General features: G+C 40.4%; 1 protein-coding gene across 1 annotated transcript; it reads left to right on the plus strand.

Annotated features, from left to right (window-relative positions):
- Positions 1–577: 577 nt before the first annotated feature.
- SLC10A2 (solute carrier family 10 member 2) lies at positions 578–18,502 on the plus strand (the record flags this gene model as incomplete). The annotated part of the gene is made up of 6 exons (XM_079721611.1): positions 578–954; positions 7,717–7,835; positions 11,963–12,051; positions 13,224–13,399; positions 15,641–15,798; positions 18,345–18,502. 6 exons carry the CDS (start codon positions 578–580, stop codon positions 18,500–18,502), a joined length of 1,077 nt encoding a protein of 358 aa, XP_079577737.1.
- Between the last annotated feature and the right edge of the window lie 295 nt (positions 18,503–18,797).

Here is an 18,797-nt window from a genome sequence, read left to right on the forward strand (position 1 = left end):
CACACAGACAGAATAATACAGTAGGAAAACTAGTAGGGGAGGAAATTGATGGTCTGGGTTCCAGCTCAGAGTCTGATACTAGTGGGCAATTTGATTTGTCACAAGGCACTGGACTTCTCAGGACCCAGTCGCCCCCATGGCAAGGAGATGCTTTCCTGCGGCTTAACCCCTACAATGTTCTGTAATAGTCTGAGTTGATTTTAAGCGTCATTTAACTGACATTATTGAACAAAGCTTCCCAGCATTAAATATTAACACAGCTCTTTTTATATGGCACTGTTCATTATCATGTCAATAAATGATTAAATAGAATTCTCTGTCTGGACCAATAAGTTGGCAGGACTTTTATGATTCATAATTTGTGCTGTGTTGTAAGGTTACCTCTCGAAACTGACATACTAGCATTTATTGTTTTTTATTGCCTCTCTGAGGTGGCTTTTGAAGGAGACACCAGGTGACATATGTTTCAAAAGGGTTTAAAAGTGACGCAGTTGGAGTAGACAGTACTTATCTAGTGAGGAGAAGAGGACGGGTGCTTCTGTGGACCTCTGTGAGCATTTGAGCAGAAAAGCCAGCAATGAATAATTCAACGGTCTGTTTGGCCAATGCAACAGTTTGCTATGGCGCGTCCTGTGTGGTGCCAGAGGACGATGTCAACACCACTCTAAGTGTGGTCCTGAGCACGGTCTTAACCATCCTATTGTCTCTGGTGATGTTCTCCATGGGATGCAATGTGGAAATCAAGAAATTCCTAGGGCACATAAAGCGGCCGTGGGGCATATGTGTTGGCTTCCTCTGTCAGTTTGGAATCATGCCCCTCACAGGATTCGTCCTCTCAGTGACCTTTGACATCCTCCCCATCCAAGCTGTAGTGGTGCTCCTCATGGGATGCTGTCCGGGAGGAACCGCCTCCAACGTCTTGGCCTATTGGGCTGATGGCGACATGGACCTGAGGTAAGATATCTAAACCTCCCAGTACTGCAGTCACATTGAATTAATCTTCTCAGAAGCCTATGGCATTGTGAATGTCTGTCTGATCTGCCATTGATCTAGGGTCCAACTAAGAATTGAAACAGGAGACGAAATGTCTTGACTCGCCTTCCTATGCAGCTGCTTAGCTCTGTGAATTTAGGGGTTCTATTTTGTGTTTGTGTTTTAAAATCTAACTCAGTTAACAAGGAGTTGTATAATTGCTGTTTCTCTTTGGGAAAAGAGTCAAAGTTTTTCAAAAAAGAAATCCTTTCCAAGCCACAAGCTGCAGCTGAGAAAGTTTTCCTTGTTGGTATCAGAAAAAAAGAAAAACAAAAAAACACTTTCTTTGTGGTGATGAGGAGCTTTGAATGCAATCGTGAAACTAAATTGTTCATTAAAAGTTAGACCCTAGGATGAGACAATGGCCAAGCACAGCCAGTTTTTTGGACAAGCTTTTTCTTGGTATAAGGTATAAGAAAGATTTTGTACATTTGCTTCACTTCTACTGGCATTAAACAAACAAACAAAAAAAGAAAGTAAAGAAAAGAAAAAAGAAAACCACTACAACAGCTTTTTTAAAATTATGCTTACCTTCCTATAAAATAAACAGAAAATGGTTTCTCTGCTTCCCACAGAGTAATCTAAATTGCAATGTTTGCCCAGTTCATCCTGTGCCAGTCTGAACTAGCACTGGAAAAAAAATAAAACTAATAGGAATAAGACAAAGCAGTAATGCAAGGACACCAAGAATTTTAATGCTGCAAGTTGAATAGACAAATGTCTTTTTCCTTCCCTCACCATTCCTCATTTCCTGTGAAAGGTATGCCTTTCTGCAAACCTGCCAGGTGTCAGTGTAACGAGTGCTTATTAGATACCGTACAGTAGGCAATGGGCTCTGTGGATCACGTTATAACACTCAGAAGCAAATGTGTAGAAATATAAACAGAGCAAAATGTCAGACTGGGTTCCAGGTTGATCCAGTGCCTAGTGGGCAACTGGAAGCCTGCCACCTGAGCCCAGCTGGTGAGGATTTCTCCAGAAGTTTTAGAAAAGCCATACAAACGATATACCTTCACGTGACATCTCTCTCACATAAGGAAATACCATCCACTCCTTGCAATAGATTTTTTTTCTAAGGAAAGTCTTGTGAGGAGCAAAGGATGGCAAGTGCTCTTCGGGTTTAGTTAATCTGTGAACCACCCTATAGCGATAAGGCCTTGTTAGATTTCAACTTGGTGTGACCTGGATGAAGACACAGAGGTGAGAATTCTACAGGCAAGTTGCGGGGAGTGAACTGAATTGAATACAGGACTTTGCCACCAAACAGCTTTTACATAATATTTGTAACTTTTTAACAAATCAGAAGTCTTGTACCTCCACGAAATGCCACATGTGTCATCATTCTGTAAGACAGAAAAGTGTGTGTGATGCTGAGTCGAGCAGCTACTGGGGCAGATTCCCTTCTGGGGGCTGAAACTGTAAAAGCCTAACCTAAAAACTCTAAGGTACACTTTCCTGTGGTTTTAAGGAAATCTTATTTCTCTGGAAACAGGAGATGATTATGTAATCTTATCTCCCTCGCATAACAATTCCTGTAAGAAATAAGAACCAGAATTAGAATTTGGAGCCTTGGTGGAAAACCCCCAGCTGAATCAGTATAGATGAATCCTTCAGCAAGTCCTCTAATGGGACACGTGGCATTGAAAATTGTTAATTTTCATTCTAGAAAGTGTGCACTCCACAGACCTCCCTTGTCTTGTGAACAACACCAGGACACATCCAGTGCAGTCATCACCTCTCTAGCGACTTCACCTATCCGGAACACAAACAAGACCCAGTGAAAGACTCTGCACACCCAAAGTAAATCATACTTCATCTCATAGACGTTCCTCACACAGGACCCACTTACTCTCCCGATTGTAAAGCTCTAAAACTTTTCCCCAGCACAGAGGATGAGAAACAAGAAGTGGGGTGGAGCAAGTTGTTAGAGGGGGCAGGCGTATGTCCCACAGCAGCCAGTGGCCCCAAAAGCCTGACTGCAAATGAAAAGATCAAAATGCCTCCAAAGCAAAGGAGATAAGTCAGAAAGCACAGCAGCTCTGCATCACTATTTTAGGGACAAACAGCTCTGTAAGCCTATCACCCAGAAGACATCACCATATTTTAGTGGAACAAGTAATAATGATAACCCATGATCACTGAAAGGACGTTAAATTATGCCTCTAGGAAGATGATGACGTTATGCATTGCCTATGTTAGAGGAAAAACTGTTGAAATATTTCTTCAGAGCAAATTAAGAAAGTAACACCTCAGCTATTGGGAAACAGTTTTCCAACACTTTTTATTCTTCTGGAGTGAGCAGTGGATAACTAAAGTCTCATGATCATTTATGTAGATACAATTCTATCTACCCTTTATATTTCCGATTCTGTCATCTTGGAACTTTACCTTCTCCATTTCCACTTGAACTCTAGCAATGGCAGCCAAGATATGACTGTTTATACCAACAGGTATCTGCATTAGTTGAGCAGATACCATATAACACCGGCAAAACAACTCCATCTGGCTTTCACTTCCTGGGTGTGGTTCCTGGGAGAAACCAAGTCATCTCCCCTTCACGCTGTCATCTCTTCCCAAACCTGGGAAACCATTGCATTCTGCAGTCTCTGGTGACTTAAACACATACACACACACACACACACACACACAAAAATAGCAAAAAAAGCAGACCTTGCTAATGGAATCCTTGCTCTTTGTCATACAGCAAGTAATATTTCAGCTCCTTCTCAGACCGCTCCAGCCTAGACAGTTATGGGAATCTGATCAGTGAACAAGCATTTTCACCTGTTCTAGTTCTGGTGTGGGCACATTATGAACAAAATGTCTCAGGGAGAAATGAAGGTGGTGCTCTCAGGTGAATTTGCTGGTGGCCCACAGTTTGGGGAACAAGCACAGAGACTTCCACCCCCTTGTGTCTGATGTATACCCAAAGACTCCCCATTTTTAAATCTTTCCTTTCTTTAGCAACGGCCTCGGTCACACCACACAAGGATGTTCCTTCCTATTTTCCTTTCTTTATTTTTTTAAATTTTTGTTGGAGTACAGTTGATTTACTATGTTGTGTTAGTTTAAGGTGTACAGCAAAATGAATCAGTTATACATATACATATATCCACTTTTTTTTTTCTGGATTCTTTTCCCATAGAGAGTATTGAGTGGAGTTCCCTGTACTACACAGTAGGTCCCTATTAGTTATCTATTTTATATATACTCGTGTGGATATGTCAATCCCAATCTCCCAATTTATCCCTCCCCAACCCCTTAACCCCTGGTAACCCTAAGTTTGTTTTCTACATCCATGACTCTACTTCTTTTTTATAAATAAGTTCATTTGAATCCTTTCTAGAGATTGCCATACGGAGTGAAGTACGTCAGACACGGAAAGACAAATATCATATGATATTGCTTATATGTGGAATCCATTTTCCTTTCTCTGACTTCTTCTTTGGGGAATCCCTGCCTATGCATCCTTTCTTCAGTTTCCCCTAATTCCTTCACTGCTATGCACTGTCTGCACTCCCTTTGATTATTTTCTAGATTTAAGAGTTTCTAAGTTTTCCTACTACAACCTTTGTTCTTTTGCCGAATGTTGTTATATTTTTCATCTTCCAACTTCATGTTCACTGTTATTTTAGTTATTCAAAATCCCTGACCCTCTGGCTTATCACAAATTCAAAGCAGTTCTTCCCATTTCAATGACACAAATGTCCAGCTCCTCTCTAATCTAAGAATTAATCCAACACTATTTGAATTCCCCTTTATTTTCCCTCAGAGGAACCGAGCTTTGTTTTGCTCTGCAGCATTTCTTTTTATTTACTAGCTAATATTTAGTGGACACTGTTAGGGGCCACTCACAGTATAAGTCCTCTAGGTGTATTTTAATCCTCAAACTAACCCTCTGAGGTTAGTACTAGTATTTTCTGCATTTAATAGATGATAAAATTAAGGCTCCTATCCTTGACAGAGGTCATAGTCAGTACACGTGAGAGTCAGAATCAGAATCCAGACCTATTCGCTTAGCCCTGTCCAGACTCTTAACCTCTGTGCAATACTATTTCTATCAGTCATCATGTATCCACCTTCTAGCCCCACCTGTGTACACTTTTTTGATCTTTCAAACTTGGTGTTTCATTTCTAATATGATTATAATCTTTGCATTCCTTATCACAGACTTCACCAAATTCTTCAGCATTCACTGAATTCTCATTTATTGCTTTCTTTTAATTCCAAAAAGAAAAAAGAAGGAAAACAATTCTCCCTGGCAATGAATAGGACTAAGACAAGAATTTAAACCAAGAGATTTTTTTCTGATGTTTTCTCTTATTCCAATATAAATGCAGGGTATAGTATTCCACTGTTGACATCTTTGCTCTTTGTAGAACTTCAAATTTTTTACGTAAAATGATTTTTTCCTTGCTAATTTATTCTCCTACATTGTCCCTTAAAATCGTTTATCTGAGTTGGTTTTCATCTCATTTTGAGTGATTCTGGCCATCTTTCCTCTTGCCCCTCTGCAGCATCTCATGGTCAAAGTGGCCACTAAATCTAAACCATTCCCTTCTCCAACTCCTGTTTTGTCACTTCTCGTGGCCTTTAAGAAACCATTCTTGCCAAATCCAAGCCAGGACACAACTTCATAAATTATCTTAGCAATGAGTCAGAATTGAAGCTTTCAGAAGGAAATTTGAAAGAAAAACAAGGGGAGAAACAGACTTCCTTCTAAAAGTTGTTCTCATGGTTTAAAACAAAAAATGGTCAGCCTTCTCTTCATTGTGATGCAGGTAATGCACACTGCTCCCTTCTCCACCCCCATCCCATCATCTCCACTCTGTAAAGCATATTGGATGTATTGGAATAAAAGTAATTTTATTATGGGGATAACTTTAAATCCATCCTAATTTATTTCTTTAAATAAAAGATGAAAAAGAGAATGGCAAAGGAAGAGAGAGAGGGGAAAATCAAACTCCAGGATCTTACTTATAAGTAGGACAAAGCACTATTCGTAACAAATTAACGTATTATTCTGGTGTGGAACTCTGCCTTTAGCATCCTATTGCATATCTAAATTAAGTTAACGTGTCACCATAACAGATTGAACTTCTTGGAAATGCTTTACATACATCCCCAGCACTGGTTATTGTTACACAATTTTAGCTCTACTAAGACAAGTATTCTTTTCTAAATCCTTTAAACATGTCTTAAGTGACTTCATTCTGGTTTTTAAAAAAATGATTAGTATACAAGGTAAGCCCCCTGATAAACACTGCCCCATCCTTTATTTTGCCAAAACTGCTTAGTTAGATGCAATGAAACGAACTTCCTCACCTCCAGCTGCTTTCCTTAGCAATGTGTAGGGTGGTTTGTGGTTTTTGGTTGTTTTTCCAGAGGGGAGGCAGTTATTGTAAATAACTTAACATTTCCTTGAAGTCCACATTTAATTCCTTTAAGAACTTACTACTCTGATAGTCTCAGTGCTACGGCTATTAGAAAAAGGGCCTTTCAGAAAAATCTCTCTAGTTTCCTGATTCTGTATTATGCTGAAACACAACACACACACACACACACACACACACACACACCACACACACACACACAATGGCTGGATAGGGTTAGGGTTAGGGTTAGATTTAACTGGCTTTTAATGAGTGCCTTGCATTATTCTAAGTACTGGACTCATTGGGTCCCTTAGTCCTCACAGCCTAGGAGGTAGTGATGATTATGATCTTCATTTCACATTTCTTCATTTCACAGATAAGGAAACTAGCAAAGGGAACTCAAGTAAACTACCCATAGTCATAAATGTGGCCACACCTGCTTCCAAGCCAGCCAGTGTCTGGCCCAGCCGTTTAAGGGCTCTGTTTCCCAGGAAGAGAATATGCCCCCCATCCACAGGGCACTTTTCAGGGACCAAAAGACCCACTACCCAAAACCTCTCCTCCATCTGCTGCAGTAGTGCTAAAAATAGCATAATTTCATACCCCCTCCACCTCCAAAGCCAAAGTCCACTTGTTCAACCATGTCCACTCACTCAAACACTGATGCTTCAGGAGGAGCGCTACCAGACCCTGGTGCTACTGAGCACCATCTGCTAAATTTCTTAGCAGAACTAGAACCCAGGCCCACCCTCCCTGCTTGCATGTTTTCCTTGGTTTTTGAAGTCAGCTTCCTCTCCTTCTCTCAAGCTTTGGGCATTAGGGGAATAATTTATCTGCTTTAAGGAAAGACATTGAGGCTTCCTCCCTTGAATGTGCATTCTCCTCCAGGGGCCACGGAGGCCTGTCTCATCCCGAGCAGACACAGCAAAGTCCCTGATGTCTTGGCGGGTATAAATGTGTTTGCTCTTCTCTGATTGGAGGTTTGAAGGGTGGCATGTCCAAGCACCTTGTACCTTGTTTAACAATGAGTTTATACAGTCACGAAATATCTTCTCTGATCCTTGAGAACTAGTGGGGAGGGAGGGGTGGCACAAGACAAAGTAGAAAGACACGAAATACAAATCTCACTATCTTGCCCCCAGTGTGGCCCTGCACAGACCAGGGTACGTGTGTATTTCTGTCCATCGGACCGGATGGTGCTGCTGGCGGAGGGTCTTTGGCAGGACTTTCTAATCACGCACTGAAAAATGAAACAAGCTCTCCCGTAGAAAACCCAGGTGGCTCTATCACCCTGCCCGTTTCCTTTCAGCATCAGCATGACCACATGCTCCACGCTGCTTGCCCTGGGGATGATGCCGCTGTGCCTCTTAATCTATACCAAAATGTGGGCCGACTCTGGGATAATCATAATTCCCTATGATAAAATAGGTAAGTCATTCCTCCACCAGATTGCTTAACCGGCCCTCCTCCCCTCTGCTTGTCCCTGGGTAGATCCTCAGGCCAGGCTCACACTCAGCTAGACCTTACTTCTTGGACCAGCAGTAGTTTGTGCCCAGTTAGGATTTCAGGACAAGTCTCGCCTGTGTTTGAATGAGGATTGGCCGAATGTGAATTCCAAAGCTTGACGCCGAGGGAGAACTGGTTTTGTCCTCCACTGAAAGCACCAGGGAGGGGGCTGATGGAATGGAACCCCGTGCACAGCCATGTGGACCTGAGGAGGCTGGGGCTGCCGATGCACAGGTGGCTCTGTCCTTCCCTCATCCCAGGGCACAACTTGTCCAGGGCACTCCGGAACACTCATATTGAACGAATACAAAAAACATTCTATTTATGGTTTCAAAATACGGCACCCGGTAAGCAATGGGAACAACATCGTGATTCAGAAGTTGATCTACTGGCCCAGCTTGTGTACCAGGCCCTCGGAGCCAAACGTGCAAGTTATAACTCTGTCTCCACTCAGCTCCCAGATGGTCACCCCCAGCCCCAAAGGGCTTTATTTCCTATTTCTGGAGAACAAATATTGGTGGGAGATTAAGTCATTGGTGGAACATGGGGTCAAGGGCAGGACAAGATAGTTCCTGGTCTACCCAAACCAGGTATCTGCTAGAGCCACGGTCATCAAAGATGAGATGTAAGTGAACTAGTACCTCAGTACCAATGGCCAGCTACTTGACATGCTAAATAGTCTTTTTTCAGCTGACCTTGCAGACCAGTGTCTCCCTGATGGGCTGCCTCAAAGAGGTGCAGGGGTCCTGTGGAAGGGAACATGTGAGCAAAGACTGAACGGTGCCTCAGAAAGATGTTTGTAAACAGGATTCGTGTTGACATGGGAAGCTGGACTGGATGGCTTCCATTTCTAAGAACAATTGTTTCTGTGATAAAAACATGATTTGGGTCTATACAACTGAGTTAGAACAAACTTTGGAACACTCATGGGGGACAATCTGTATTGCAATATTTTCAGACAGACTCTACTCTATTCCTACCATGGCCATGAGACATCCTCCCCACACATACAAAAAAGTGGTCCTTTTTGGCACACCTTGTGCAGTATGGGATTTCTCCTCACGTGGTCCTTCTACAGACCCCAGAGAACTCCTTCCTATCAGATGTCATCTCCTGCAAGCAGGCTTTAGGGTGACCCTGTACAGCCACCTGCCTGTGCCTTACGCTGCTCAACTCTCAGTCTGCTCCCTGGGAGGACACCTTCCTTCAAGGAAAAGAGTGCAGTTTGCTTGAGTGGTGTGCACTGTAGGCCTCTCACAGAATGTGTCTGCTGAATGAGGAGTTTTAATTCTATATTATTTGTTGTTTAAGAAAAAAATGTAAGCCTTAAAATATTCTCCTCTTGATAGTCATTCCCTCCTGGAAAATGCCCCATGGTGATATTGGGAAATTCTAACTACAGTGTGAATGACTGATAGCACCTTCTTCAATGTGAATAAATTTTGAAAGGAAGAGAAAGTGAGTCATTAGTACCTGAAAGGAGGAAAAGGTCATCCTACAAGGCATAAAGGGCAAAAAGAAAAGAAAAGAGAAAACAGAAGGGGAGAGAAATGAAGAGGAAAAGATAAAAAGTTTTAAAATGAGAGTTTGAAAAAACAAAAGTATTAACTCTGCTTATTCACCATTTTGTCCTTGTCCTTTTTCCAACCTAACCTTCTTGCTACCCTTTAATGTAGAAAACACACAACCTGATTAATTCACAAGATGTTTTCAATACTTTTCAATGAGGCAATTAAGTAAGGCTCAGGGTATGTGTTTAATTTGTCCAAGATGACCAGGGAGCTGGAAATAACCCTCGGCCTGCTCTCCACTCTGCTCCGTTGGCCGGCCTATTGGGCCCAGTTTCCATACGGTGCTCACCATGTTCTGATGATTCAATAAATACCCCCTGAGCCCCTTCAGATGGTGACATTTGGATGGAGGAGGGAGGCAGCTTGTGCAGCTGGTACCACTGCAAACACTGCAGAAAGCTCCCATGCCACCTCTTCCATCCTGTGCATGTCTAGGACCACAACCCGTGTATCCATTTCCCCATCTGATTCTCACAACAGCACCATGCATTAGACATAATTCTACCCACTTCACAAACGGGGAAACTGAGGCTGGGAGGCTTAAATGATTCACATGGTTCTCAAAGTTTGCAAATAAGGTTCAGCTCCGAGTCTGTCTGGCTCCAAGTTCTACCCCGTGACTCTGTTTCCCACTCACTTTTCTTCTTTTTTCTTTGTCCCTTTCTTCCCTCCTGTACCTGCCATGTAAACTTGATTAAAGACCAAGCTATGGTTCGAACAGTGCAACTGTAAGCGATGCTCTCTCGTCTCAATGGACAAGCATTTGCCACAGAGAGCTCAGGCACATGGGGAATAAGAAACACAAATCTCTAGGCCTCTGGAGAGTAAAGAATTCCAGGTGGGAGTCACACGCTCTGAGTGGGATGAAGGGCAAAGAGTGTCTTTTCCAGCCAACTTCGAGTCCCGGAAAATCTTTATCCGGTCTCGTCTGGTCAAGAGGGGAAATGCAATTCTGCCATTATCTTTGGCCACTGGTCCTGCTTGTGTGTTTATCTGGTAGCCTTGGGTTGCCCCCAAGAGATTAAGACTCAGCAAAGAGGGGCCGAGCACGGGCTGGGCTGCCTTTGCACAGATCCAACACATGACAGATACATCACCAAAACCTAACCACACTCACATTCCAATCACAGTATTGGCACCCAGACTTAAGCAACCACAGTGCAACCAATTTGTATCAAGACGGCTTTCCTTTAAGGCCTACAAACATCCATTTAGGAAATAGTCTGGACACCCAGAGGAGGAAGTCTCCTCCCAAAGTAGCAGGATGTAAAGATACCCAAAGGGGATTTTTCTGGGGGCTCTGACCAGTACATCCATCTGTGACCTTTTTCATTTTCTTTATTCCACCATTTTCTCCTTACTCTTTCATCCCTACTTTTTTTTTTCTTTTCCTGCTCTTTGTACCCTTAGCTATTACTTAATCCCATTGAGTAATTTCTGGGGAAAAGTAATTGCAGACCCTTATATCACCAGGAGGGCCAGAAGGCTACAAAGACATTATGTTTTCATCACTATTGTATTCATTTTAAATTGATATTTACAGCCCTGGAATCTAGAATCCATTTCCCAGCCCTAGTTCAATCTACTCCAATACTAAACAACATCCACTCTCAGAATTTCATTATTCAATTCCACTTTCTCCTACTACTTTAAAAGGATGTTTGAAAAAGAAACAGCCTGTGAGAAGTTAGAAGTTGTTTGGTGCCATATTATATAAAAGCAGCCATCGGACAAATGAGTGTTAAATAACATGGAGAAACAAACCACATGTCACAAGAACAGCAGTAAATTTAACACAGAGAAACTGAAGTATGACTCTTTTATCTGGCTGGGTGAGCACGTTCCTGCAAAGAATTATAATTACTTGAGAGGTCGACAAATATATTATCTCATGGAAAATTTAAAGCATGCTTTTTCAACCTATACTTTCACTTCTCTGCTGCAGATTTGAATCACCCAAATCAGTCTTAACCGGAAGTCATTAGCCACAGAATGTCTGGAGAATTTTGAACTTTTTTCTTTTATTTCTACTACCGTGAAGTAACAGACAGATGTTAAATATCATCTTTGTACACCCCAAGAATACACACACACACACACATACACACATACACATACTTTGAAAAGGTATTTTTCCTAGGATATAAAGATCCCAAGGGCACATAATCCAAGATTCTGACAAATTGAAACTAAAAGATTTTGATTGGCAGTATAAAGAACTCTAAAAAAAATTAATCCAGGATTTAGGGAAAGGACTTACATCATCAATATTACCAATCTTCCACCAGTAATATTGAGTTATATACTGGAGTAGGTAAAGAAGTAGAGTTTGGGGGAGTGGATTGTTTTTTAAATTATTTACTGTATTCAGGAAGGGAGCCTGTTCTACATCCTAAACCTTTTTGGGGGCCACTTACTCTTGTTTTCCTCTTTCCTGTGCTGTATTCTGTTGATCAAATTGCCCTCTGTCCCCTTTAGGTATATCTTTGGTGGCTCTTGTTGTTCCTGTTTCCATTGGAATGTTTGTTAATCACAGATGGCCCCATAAAGCCAAGATCATACTTAAGGTAAGTGTCCCATGCCACAGGCAGCGTGGTCAAGTGTCCCAGAGTGTGCACTGCAGCGATGGCTCTCTCCATCTACTGAACTGGTTTTTCTCACTGTATTATAAAGCCCCTTCTAGAGGGTCTTAAAGTTATTAGACATGCAGCCCACTCTTCTAGAACACCCTTCCCTGTCCCAACCACAGGTCAAATTTCTATCCACCCTTTGAGATTCCCAATTCAAACTTCACCTCTTGGTTTTATTCTACTCTGTACACCAACAGCACTTTGCTTTTATCTCTGTTATGTGGGTTTGTATTACAAAATATATCTAGACAGCTGTCTTAGAAAAGAAATAGTATCTTTCTTATCCCTGTATCTATATGGCCAGTTCTGTGCCTGGCAACTGGTAGATTTTATATACACATTTATATATACATAAAGATAATAATATATAACTATATATATAAATGATGATATACATAATTAGTAACAATTCATTCCCTTTTACCAACTATATTCTAGCCACCTGATGGAGACAGACAATATAGATGATATAGACAAATATAGACATGGATAGTTTCCACTTCTCAGGGGGGCAAAATAAGCCACTTGGTGTTCTGTTTCTCTGGACCAGAAAAAAAAAATGTTAACATCCCCGATTTTTTTTTAATGTGAAAAGGAGAAAGCAATAACAGTGTTTTGTTTTCCCATGCCTTTTTAACTTTTATAGAATTTTATCTCCATTTTCTCATTATCATACCAATCATAAAATGTGACTCAGGTAAGATTTCATCCTCAATTACAGATGAAACATGTAAGACTCACAGAACTTTCATGATTGACCTAAGGAAGGCAGGCAGGAGGACTTGAATCTGGAAGCCAGCTCTTCTAGTTCTTATTGGAGTGGGTTTTCTTCCTCTCTGACAAGGATAATTTGCAACTAGAACATCTTCTTCAGGCTAACCGAGCACGGACACTCAACTGGTCCTGTTAATCTTCTTAAAAATTAAACCGTGGGACAAGCACCAGCATTTCTGGTGGGTCTACCATGGCCATCGGGCAAGGGTTACACAGAAAGATCACTTATTCTCACTTTCCCAGAGAGAAAGAGATGCTTAGGCTTCTTCTCTGACAAGAATATTTAGATTTGCATTGACTCACGATTGTTGCATCTGCTTGTGTCTTTCTTCCAGGTTGGGTCCATCACAGGCGCCCTGCTCATCGTACTCATAGCAGTGGTCGGAGGAGTACTGTACCAGAGTGCCTGGATCATCGAGCCCAAACTCTGGGCTATAGGAACCCTATTTCCATTGGCTGGTTACTCCCTAGGGTTTTTTCTGGCCAGAATAGCTGGTCAGTCCTGGCACAGGTATGGTGTTTTGGTAAATCAGACTAGGAATTTTCTTCTGTGATAGCTGCTGTATTTGTTTGCAAGGGCTGCTGTAACAAAGCACCACAAACAATGGCTTAAACAACAGAAATGTATCTCCCAGTTCTGGAGGCTAGATGTCCAAAATCAGTGTCAGCAGGATTGGCCCTTTCTGAGGGATAAGGGGGACCTGTTCCAGGCCTCTCTCCTTGGCTGGTAGATGACCATCTTCTAGCTATTTCTCTCCACAGTGCCTTCCTTCTGTGCATGTCTCTGTGTCCAAACTTCCCCTTTTTATAAGGACACCAGTCATATTGAATTAGGGTGCATCTGAATCACCTTGTCTTAACTAATTGTATCTTTAGTGACCCTATTTCCAAATAAGGTCACAATCTGAGGTACTGAGGGTTGGGACTTCAGCATATGCATTTGGGAAAATACAATTCAACCTACAACAGCTGTACATACTGATGCAGATTCAAAGTTTCTCACCTGTAATAACATTACCCTATTTCTGAATACATCATTCTATATAAACTCATTCATCCTTAAATTATGCAAGTCCCCCAGAAAGAAAGCATTGACTGCCTCTTTTTTTGTTCAAATTCTCCTGGACCATTCCCCCTACGGTGCAAGTTGGCCTCTTCCACCGTCACGTGTCCTTATTCTCCAAACAAAGTGACTTCAACCAAAGCATCCAGGTTGGCCTTGTGATCCACAAGGGTTCCTTGGGCCAGAAACAGGATGCACTCATGATCCACAAAGTGCTGGATATTAGAACTTGTTTTAGCATGTATGGGCTTTCCTCTCCAACTAGATCATAGGAATCAATAGGCAGAGGGAAAAGCAGGTGTCGGAGCTGGTACATGTATGAGGTCAGGGACAAGGTGGGAGGTACTGGACAGTGGAAAGGGTGTGATGTGAGTCAGGCTGACCCACCACTCACCCATGGTGGAACCCCACGCCAGGCACTTACTCTTCCTTTGATTTTCTCATCTGTAGAATGGGGCCAGTAATGCCCACCTTGCAGATTTTTGATCAAGATTTCACCAGAAGAACAAAACCAATTTAACAATAAAACAGCAATAACAAATACTCTACCTTGAGTGTTTTCTCAGCCTCTGCTCTGTGCTCTGCACTGTTACCAAGGACATAATTAAAAAGAGTGACATGAACCCCCTCTGCCATTTATGGAACATTAATATAAATGAGCCTGCTCCTTTCAGATATATTTTTTAATTTATATATATATATTATATATATACACACATGTATACATATATATCTGCTTTCAATGTGTATATATTTATTCAACATATAATTTTATTTTATAAGTAAATCTATAAATTTAATCAATATTATATTTAATAAGGATATATTGCTTATTAATAAATGTTATCCATATATTAAATATAATATAAATAATCTCTGTGTATATATACACATATAGAAATAGATGACACAGATACTTCCACTGCTCAGAGGGCAAAATAAGCTAACTGGTGTTCTTTGTTCCTCTGGACAAGAAAATATTATAATCCCCAATTTTTTTAATTTGAAAAGGAGAAAACAATAACAGCGGCTTTTGTTTACATAAAGCTTTTTAACTTTTGTAGAGGTTTATGTCCATTTTCTCATTATCATAACGATCATAAGGGTGACTAGAGCAAGATTTTATCTATGTATATGTAGAGAAAAGTGATAAAATATTTATTTATATTATAATGTATTATCTAATAATATGTTAATAAATTACATATTTGTTTAATATAAATAAAACTATATAGTGAATAAATACATATATTAAAAACAGATATATGTATACAAACATACATATGTACTTGTTCTCATATCTGCTTTTTTTCCATAGTAAATATTTTTTTAAATTGAGGCTTAATTGACAATGTTGTGTTAGATTCACGTGTATAGCAAAATGATCATTATACATATATGTATATTATTTTTCAGATTCTTTTCCTTTATAGGTTATTATGAGATATTGAAAATAGCTCCCTGTTCTAGACAGTAGGTCCCCTTGCTGTTCACCTATTTTATATATAGTTGTGTGTACCTATTAATCCCAAACTCCTAATTTATCCCTCCCCACCCCCCACTATCCCCTTTGGTAAGGGTAAGTTTTCTACGTTCATATCTGCTTTTAATGTTATACAATAACAAAGCAGAACAACTACACCCCAAACAAGCCAATGAAAACATAGGTTCTCGGAACATTTCTTTCAGGTGCCGAACAGTTGCTTTGGAAACTGGGATGCAGAACACGCAGCTGTGCTCCACAATCATCCAGCTCTCCTTCACTACCGAGGAGCTCAACCTCATGTTCACCTTCCCACTCATCTACAGCATCTTCCAGCTCATCATGGCAGCAATATTCTTAGCACGTAAGGAACACTGATCATCACATTTCATTGTGATGTGCTTCTTTGAGAAATTCTGGAGTTGCTAGTATGGCATTTTTTAATTCCCTTTTTCTGGCATTGAAATCAACAGGTGGGAAAAGCCACCCATAATATTATCATGACTTCCCAACTGTTGATGAAAAAAATTATAATCTTACCAAAACGTTCTAGTAAAGGGTATTTTTAAGTGAAAAGTAATGGAGGTTGATTCTCTCCACTGACTTTCTTTTTCTCAGTAATTAAGGAGCATATTAACCTGTTAGGACCATTTTATAGTGTGCCTACCTACCTGCTTCCAGGAAACCTGAACTGGTCATTTTTCTCAAATCATCATCTTGATATGCTTATTATATATGTAAGATATTTATCAGAAAATTAGTATACAAGGGATATTTATCAGGCTAAGTTATATTGGAAGACATGTATGTATGTGCATACATGTGTGTGTATATATATATATTTTATAATAACCATACAATTGAAATAGTTGAAGCAAACATGTTCTTCATTTCAAGTACTAAGAATAGCCAACTTGATTTTTAATTTCACTCTAACGTAGCATATAGCTTTGATCGATTAGCCCCTGCCACCTGCTGGCTTTCACCTACTTGAAACTTTTCTTTATATTTTGTTTTCTAAGGACTGGTCATATTTGACCTTTATTTTCAAATTCTTGGGATTTTTTTGGGGGGGTTGGTTTAATAAAGAAACTTCCTCTTAAATCTTAGTGGCATTTTAATGAGGATTGTATAGTGAAAGTGAATGAAAAAATGTGACTCTTAAGTGATACAATGACCAGAGGTACAGTTTTGTATAGGTTGAGGTTTGGTTTTTCACTTAGCTCCAACAGATGTTTAACTGGCCCATAGGAGTTAATCATTCTCTGTGCTATCATCTTGAGTGTCATTCTCAAAGCAGAGTTGTCCTTTCCAGTACAGGACCCTCTGGACCCATTAGAAACGTTCCACTGACTTATCACTGGTACACGAGGGAGGGCTCCATGGCCTAATTACCTTGTTTACGTGTATGATGGAGATGTACCAAGTTTGGTACACTGTGGGATTTTCCCAAATAATACTAGTGGTGTCTAGTAGCCAAACCAGAGAAAGTAGATTGGTGATAGGACAATTACATAGATTTACTAGTTAAATAACTAATTCAAAAGGGATTAGTAGATAAGCTGAAGGAATCATGGAAAAGTGGGCAATAGTATTGGTCTTGTATTTTCCCCCAGGTTTAGCAGCAAGAATGGAAACAAGAATATGCAATGCCGGGAAACATATTTTGGTGTAAGGATTAGAAGTCTAAATACTTTGGGGGACAAGGAAAGGAAAGAAGGAAGGGAAGAAGGAAGGGAGGGAAATAAATAGTTTGGTTAAATAAAATCAGTGATAAGTTGAGGGATTCCCGGCTCAAAACCGTTTATAATAAAAGTGTTGGGATATTGTAATTAACCACAAGCTCAATTCAATAGAGTCAATAGCTCAGTGGCTTCAAAACCAATATATTAGTAGAAGGGCAGAGACCAACCTAGGGGATATTGACCTTGACATATTAAGACCTTGGAAGCAGGCTATTGTCTCTCTCAGCTTTGTATCATCACAAGAGTTAGTGTTTACTGAGCACTTACTACTCTCGCAGGGCTGTGCTAGACCCTTTACCATTTTATCTCACAATTGCCCTATGAGATAGACGACAGTATTATTATACCAATTTTAAGTGTGAGGTATTGGAAACTGAAGGTGCCAGTAAATAATACTTTCTTTTCCCCTGTAGACTTTGGAACCAGATGAGAAGTAGAAGAAAAAAGATTCAGATATTTAGATAACAAAATAGCACTTTTATTATAGATAAAGCTTAATTATAAAATATGGCTCAAAACAATGACCACGTGGGCTTGGTAATACCGTCCCTCTCCACTGCTTCCTACATGTTCATTTAGTACACGCATACACACATCAACTGCAGGTCAGTCTGTCCAGGTGTGAGCTGACCTCAAAAATATGCTGAGAAATGGCTGCCACCAGAGACTAGCAGCTTCGTGGAAGAAAGGAAGGCTGATCATCCATCAGCCAAGGCTCCCCCATCGTAGGAAAGAGAGAGTGAAGGCTGGGAGAGACCATTATTCCAGCTCAAGTCCTCCAACACAGACCAGTACACCAAGGTCCTGACAATGCCCCTTAGCTTGTAGCGTATTACTGAGGACTAGCACATAACTGGGAGACAGTAGGGACAGAATAAATGTTTGCTGTTGTTGTTATTGGTAAGTACCACCTACAGGGCTGATGCCTGCAGAAATCAGGTGAGCAAATAGCCCTTAACTGTGTGATAGGTCCTTCTGAAGTGCAGTCACCCCTCTTACCATGAGCGATCATGGAACGAAGAATGGTGATCATGCTCTATAAGTAGCCTCCAGCCCACAGAAAATGCCAACTGCTTTTTGAGACATAGATTATAATCACTGTCCAAAGTAAGTTTGCAGCTTATTATTATGAAATTTGCTTAACCTGCTGTGTATTGTTTTCTAGTCTATGTAGTATACAAGAAATATTACAGAAAAAACAATATGGAACTTCCAGAGGGCAAAGGCAATGAACCAGTCCCTGAGTCATCATTCCAAAAGGTGAATGAAGGATTTCAACCAGATGAAAAGCACACACCAGTGGACCAAAAAGAAAAATTCTAAAGAACACGCATCAGCTATAACAATATTTAACTATTTGTTTTGATGGGATATTTGGCAGAAAAAACGTTAAGGAGAAAATTTAAGTTTGAATTGAATTCATGTATTGGTTTTGGTACCATGTGACTGGTGGTCCAAATCCTTAATGTGACAAATATTTATACATATATATATATATATATATATATATATATATATATATATATATATTCTGTCTTTGAATATGCCCCCAAAATATCCTCAAACCTCAGACTAAACCCAACATAAGAAACACTGAGAATTTAATAGCCAAATTAGA

This window comes from Hyperoodon ampullatus (genome assembly GCF_949752795.1).
Source record: "Hyperoodon ampullatus genome assembly, chromosome: 16".
Taxonomy (NCBI): domain Eukaryota; kingdom Metazoa; phylum Chordata; class Mammalia; order Artiodactyla; family Ziphiidae; genus Hyperoodon; species Hyperoodon ampullatus.